Source organism: Glandiceps talaboti, chromosome 12 (genome assembly GCF_964340395.1).
Source record: "Glandiceps talaboti chromosome 12, keGlaTala1.1, whole genome shotgun sequence".
Taxonomy (NCBI): Eukaryota; Metazoa; Hemichordata; class Enteropneusta; family Spengelidae; genus Glandiceps; species Glandiceps talaboti.
In genome coordinates, this window is record NC_135560.1 from 19,142,863 (window position 1) to 19,148,862 (window position 6,000).

The 6,000-nt window shown below is 36.6% G+C and overlaps 1 protein-coding gene and 1 pseudogene across 1 annotated transcript; both read right to left on the reverse strand.

The window, feature by feature from the left end:
* Positions 1-292: 292 nt before the first annotated feature.
* LOC144443452 (coiled-coil domain-containing protein 124-like) lies at positions 293-3,518 on the reverse strand. Its single transcript, XM_078132931.1, has 5 exons — positions 3,352-3,518; positions 2,903-3,085; positions 2,263-2,431; positions 1,578-1,692; positions 293-1,079 (listed from the first exon to the last, which is right to left on the reverse strand). Exons 2-5 carry the CDS (start codon positions 3,059-3,061, stop codon positions 872-874), a joined length of 651 nt encoding a protein of 216 aa, XP_077989057.1. The 5' UTR covers positions 3,062-3,085; positions 3,352-3,518; the 3' UTR covers positions 293-871.
* A 1,425-nt stretch (positions 3,519-4,943) lies between these two features.
* On the reverse strand, positions 4,944-5,062 carry LOC144444041 (5S ribosomal RNA; annotated as a pseudogene).
* Between the last annotated feature and the right edge of the window lie 938 nt (positions 5,063-6,000).

Consider the following 6,000-nt stretch of genomic DNA (forward strand, 5'->3'; position numbering starts at 1 on the left):
AGGGAGGCTTTGTATTTGTTTCATTCATTTATTATGTGCATGTAACTTAACTGTACCTTTAATAATTCCCCGATACATATAAGGGGTTATTGACCCAAAATGATGCCTCCTGAGGGCAAAAATACAAGTGTGAAAACTATATTTTGGAACTATTACAAATATATATTGGTCCAGAGCTGTATTGGTCAAAAATTTGATCTTCTAAAGTCGTGTAAATGGTCTAAAATGGGGAATCGAGTTGTTGATGTCACTGAAAAAAATCACAAGACTAGGGCTTTAATCACTGTAACATTTCCATTTATTTATTTATTTGATGGGGTTTACAACATAACAAGCACTTCTTGTGTGAAAATCATACTTGAAAGATTTCTTTCAAATCTGTAGTCTTGAGAGACAAGAGGTATATAACTTATGACAGGTCTACTTTTAAAGCAGATTATAACACATTCTGAGTTCTAATTTGTTAACTCTTTTGCAGACCTAGGCCTCAGTCTGATATACAAAATAATTGAAACACATTTACTTGATATCAGTGTTTATCTAAGAACTACTGAAATAAAAGTTGTGCATTAAAAATAATTCACTAAATTATACGTATTGTGTTAAATAAAGGCAGAGCAAAGATCCAATCTGCAGTTATAAAATAAGTTTGAAATGCCAATAGCTTTAGTTAGACAGACACAGATCCAAATTGCAGTTACTGAAAACCCACCTGGGTGTGAAATTCTACACAGTTTGAGCATCTAGTTTCTGCAACGAGACAAATGCATGTTCTACCCCTAACTGATGTTCAACTAAAACTACACAATGTCATGTCACAAAAGCTTTCCAAAAATACATTATCAGGAAGTGCAGAAACTATATTCCTCTTTCATCTTTTGACATTGTATGCCTGACTTTGTTGGTTCATAGGGTTTTCAGGGGACTTCATCCAATCCTTTTTCAACATTTGTTTCAACTGAGATAATCTCATGTTAGGATTTTCTGCTTTCAGCTTGGGAAGGTTTTCTTCTTCATATTTAGCATATGCAGCTTTGATTCTTTTCTCGGGATGTTTTTCTAGCTTGGGTTCTCTTACACTGTTAGAAATAAAGACAATAGTGTCATTCACTGAACAGTGAAAGGTTCCATATAGATAATTATATGAAAACATCCTATAAAACTAATACAAACTACTAGTGTGGTAATGACTGTGACTGTACCCTATGTTGTCCAAGTACCAATGTGAGATGTACTTGAGGTATTTGCATAAGTGCTTGTGGTGTTCTGTGGCCACTACACTTTCAGAAACAAAGCAAATGTAGCAGAAAACACAACAAGCATAACTGCAAACACCTTGAGTACATACTGTCACTCAAACATCATGGGGCTTCTGTTATCATTGTATGTGTCTATCAAAAACGGCAAATTTCATGAGAAAATACAATACTGTGCTTTCATATATAACAGTCAAATACTTATTTGCATACAGTTGTCACTGTTTTGGGTATTGCACTGCAGTACAAATACCAATAGCATATGTGAAGGACAGATGCAAATAATTGCTGATAAAGAGAGAAAAATGTAAAACTAGTCACCTCAAAACAGCAATGGCATCTTCTACTGATCTAGCTTCTACTTCTCCTTCCAATAACCTATTAGGATTTTCTTCAAGAGGTACTTCATCATGACTTAGACTTCTATTTACAGTAGCTGTTATTAAATCAAACAAAACACAATCAATTAGACTTCTTAAATACATCGTATTAGGATATATCATCTTTCATCAATTAAAATGTTTGTAAGTTCAAATTTAGGAAGGATAGCTGACACAAGGTCGTCTTACTTCGAGTCTCGGTTACCCAGACTCTCACTGCTGAGGGCTCTACTATGAGGCAACCAAGACAAGAGTCTGGGGAAATGTAATCACAAGTCGTCTGCACCAGAAGTCATGCAGTATATTTCTTCCAAGTCATGAAAAAATTGGCTTACAAGGCCCGTTCTTTGTAATCAATATGTATCTATCACTTGTGACAGGCAAATGTGCCACAAAGGACCTTGTGTGCAAAGTTGGACATAAAGTATTCCCTAGAATGCAATGCTGTGGAAAAGAGAGCTGATGCCACCAACTCAGAATTACATTTCCCTAAACACTCATCTCGGTTGTCTCATAGTAGAGCCCTCAGTGGTGAGAGTCTGGGTAACTTACTTCTGGCCAAAAGAGAGGTCAACACTGAAAAATATGTAGGAGACAGAAATTTTGTATATAAGTTAGCTACACACCTTGTTCTTGTTGTTGTCTTTCTAATTGTTGTTGTATTTGAGTTCTAGTCAACTTAGATGATGGGTTTTTAGCTGATGTTTTGGCAAGGGACTCTTCTTCCTCTTCAAGGGCTTTCCTTGCTGCTGATTTTCTTGCTAACTCTTCTTGTCGTCTTTTCTCTTTGTCAGCCTGTTGGCAAGGAAAAGAAAACAAATGTATCATATCTTCTTCTGTTTTAGTTACTTTGTCACAAACACCATGCTGCAACCAGTATCCCTATTTACTTACAGTAGTGCGATCACTGATATTAAAGTTGATAAAACCAGTTCATATTCATCTAAATGGCACTTCAGCCAGCTATCAAAACAATGGTACGTTTGTATACATGTACCTGTTTTTGTCTTTAAATAAACCGATCACTGGCTCCAATGTGACTGCCTCCTTCATGTGTCCTGTATATATGTTTATGTATATGCATGTACATATATATATGCATCTATGTATCTATACAGTATACTATATATGTATTGAATCCAATAATCTTTGGACTAATACTATATAGTATACTCCATTATAGTGACATGTGTGGGGTACATGTGGTAGATGTTTGGATGATACTAGCTTGGTATTTCAAACTTATTTCACAATTATGAGACTCACCTTTCTATCTTGTTTCCTCTGTACAAACTTATCATCATCTTTCCAATACTCATCTTCTAATGCTTTCTGTTTCTTTGCTTCTTCCTCAGCCCTGGCATCAGCTTTGCGTGCTCTGGCTACTGCCGCCTTGCTGTTTTCTCCTTTAAATTTTTTGGGCATTGAAATTGTTGAGTTAAATATCACCTAATGAAAGAAACGATGTTCACAATTACACAGTTGTAGTTCAGAGATGGTACACCAATAGGTAAAGTAGGTATTACAAATACTATCTTCAGAGTTATATTACAAGGTATGTTGCAATAGTACATCATTTCAATGTCCTTCCGGATTCCAGTTCCAGTGATATTTTAAACAGACATCGCATTTTGAGCTATTTAATAATGTTTTTAATCCATGGGGTTACTGATTGGAACACGTATGGCCAAGTGTATTATTTAAAGAATGTTTACCTGACTATTTCAAAGAAATGACATCGAAAAGTCATCCTACACTGCTTACTTCTGTATTTCTCCGATTATGTTCGTGTTACTCTCCTCCACTGAGCAATCCTACTGCAGCTGAACAAGTACTTTGTAGGGGTGTGAACGATATTGTGTATTGCCATAGCATTTCGACGTATGTATCCAGTGTTAATCTGCTATACAATTAGTTAAAATAAATTTAAAATGTTAAAGATATATCATATTTGCATTACAATATTAAAAAGCTAATCGAGTCTACTTATAGTATTATTTTGCCCCTCATACATTAGTCGAATGATTGGTTCACCTACTTACAATGGTGTTGTCCATTTCCACAACATGGCCGACAAAATAACAGCCGATACACTTTCGTCCGAGAAAGACAGCAATGATGCCACTCGTAGAAACGACGTAGAAATGGAGCAATCAGTTGAAAATGCCGAGAGCGAGGAAGAGGCACCAACACGAGAAACTTCACAGACAGATCACTTGAACAAGCAACTTTTAGGTTCGTTTTTGGACCGATTGAATCAGGGTGGCCACTTCCCGGAAGTTAGTCGAATTGACTGCTCAGAAGACAACGATAATCGTCGAATTGAAGAAGGCAACGGTGATGAAAACTTTTAAAATCGTGAATATATATATATTGTAGCAAAGAAAATGCCGTACTAGCACCTCGATTGTGTGAGGGAAATGGCAACAATAACTCGAATGACATTCGACACGGATACTACACGATTGTGAGCAAGGGTGTTCATCACCCCACCCGCGGGCAGACCCCACCCTCCATGGAGCAATACAACAGCTGTTGTGCCACATATGATACCTCATCCGTTGGGAGACGCAGAGTCAACAGAGTGTTACAACTCGGACGGTGGTGGTCAAAACAATTACCAGTGAAATTTATTGATGTTTTTCACAATGATAACAATGTCTAGGATATGGTACCCTGGAGATGTAATAATCATAGACTGATTAGTCACTTTTCCAATACAAATTATACAATGGATAATAGAATAGAATAGAACTTCATTGTCCATTTACGGAAATTTTCATTTTGCTTCACCAAAATCAAGATGACAGTTCAATATAGGACATTAGGAATGCCATTGTGTACTCTCTCATTTGATACTGGTTAACAATCAGATGTCAAAATGGACCTATTTTATTTTGGTGTCTTATTTTATAACCAAGATCTGTCTTTATTTGTCAAAGAAATTGTCTCTAATACGTAGTATGTTTATCAATTGTTATTGTCTGTCCAACATGCACAGAGTGAACATATGATGTGTAACCATTATTATTTTATCATCTGAAGGAAAATAAATTTTTGATGAAATATCTTACTACTGTGGCAATCAAGGTCTCAGTTTACCAAATATCAAGTTTCTAAGTACTCTTCAAGTTCAAGCACTAGCCCTACTTGTATGGCTGTAGTGTACGGTGCATTCGCATGGTTAGTCTCGGTTACCCAGCCTTTCGCCGCTGGGGGCTCTGCCTATGAGACTACTCCAAATGAATGAGTGTGTGATTATAGACGAGATGAATGGTAAATTGAATGTAAAGGTCAAAAATTAAAAAGTCTACAGCACATGGTATTCCCAGACAGTCTCCCATTCAAGTACTAACAATGCCCGACGCAGCTTTACTTCGGTGATCGGACGAGAACCGTTTTTTTCTATGTAGTATGGCCGTAGACAAGGTTTTGAACAGAACCTTTGGTATTTATCACTAAAAAGTGGTACTATGACTTCAGCAATGACAACTTCAATATGTACATACAGTTGGTGTGCGAAAATACAATCCAAATCCGATACTTCACAGAAATTATACTTCTATATCATTTCAAAAATATCTACACGGCACAGGTACGTAGTGACAGGCTGTCACAGGTGATCCTAAACTCTCCAGGTGACAACAGTCAGAATGGCATCACAGACCCACCCATATGCAAGCAGGGCTACCTTCCTGCAAACATAACACGTTTTATGGATAACTTGATGAGCTTACCTGAGGCTTGATATTGTTCATACCACTGATACAATCAGTTTCCACTCAATATGGCCAAGTCTCTCCAACATTTATTAAAGTTCACATCAAAACATCGAACCAGTTAAAAAGTTACTAAATTTTGCTTATCAAGCAAAGAGACTATCTTGCCACTTACATGTACGTTGTCAATACAATTACATCTATAAAGACCAATCTGAATTTATAAAATAGGTAGAGGGCGCTAGTCTGTAGTAGTCATACATATGATGGACATGTGGTTCTTATTCTGTCGGCTTCAGATCATGAGACATCATTTGCACATACATGTATCTAATTTGCCTACCAAGTATCTTGAAACTATTGGGAGAATGGCTCATATGACCAAGTTATTTGTTCGTCTGCTTATTTAATTATCAATCCATCTATCTGACTGTCTATATGTGTCTATCTAATAAGCTATCCATCCATCCGTCAGTCAGTCAGGTGTGTGTGTGTGTGTGTGTGTGTGTGTGTGTGTGTGTTCAACTACCCGCCTATCTATCTGTCTGTCAATTCATCATGAAATGATCTATCTATCTATCTATCTATCTATCTATCTATCTATCTATCTATCTATCTATCTATCTATCTATCTATCTATCTATC

Coding starts and splice junctions, on each gene's coding strand:
- LOC144443452 (XM_078132931.1), bottom strand. CDS start 3,061: ATGCCCAAAAAATTTAAAGGAGAAAACAGCAAGGCGGCAGTAGCCAGA. Junction 2,432..2,902: donor AGAGGAAACAAGATAGAAAG/GTGAGTCTCATA, acceptor CCTTGCCAACAG/GCTGACAAAGAGAAAAGACG. Junction 1,080..1,577: donor GATGCCATTGCTGTTTTGAG/GTGACTAGTTTT, acceptor TATTTCTAACAG/TGTAAGAGAACCCAAGCTAG.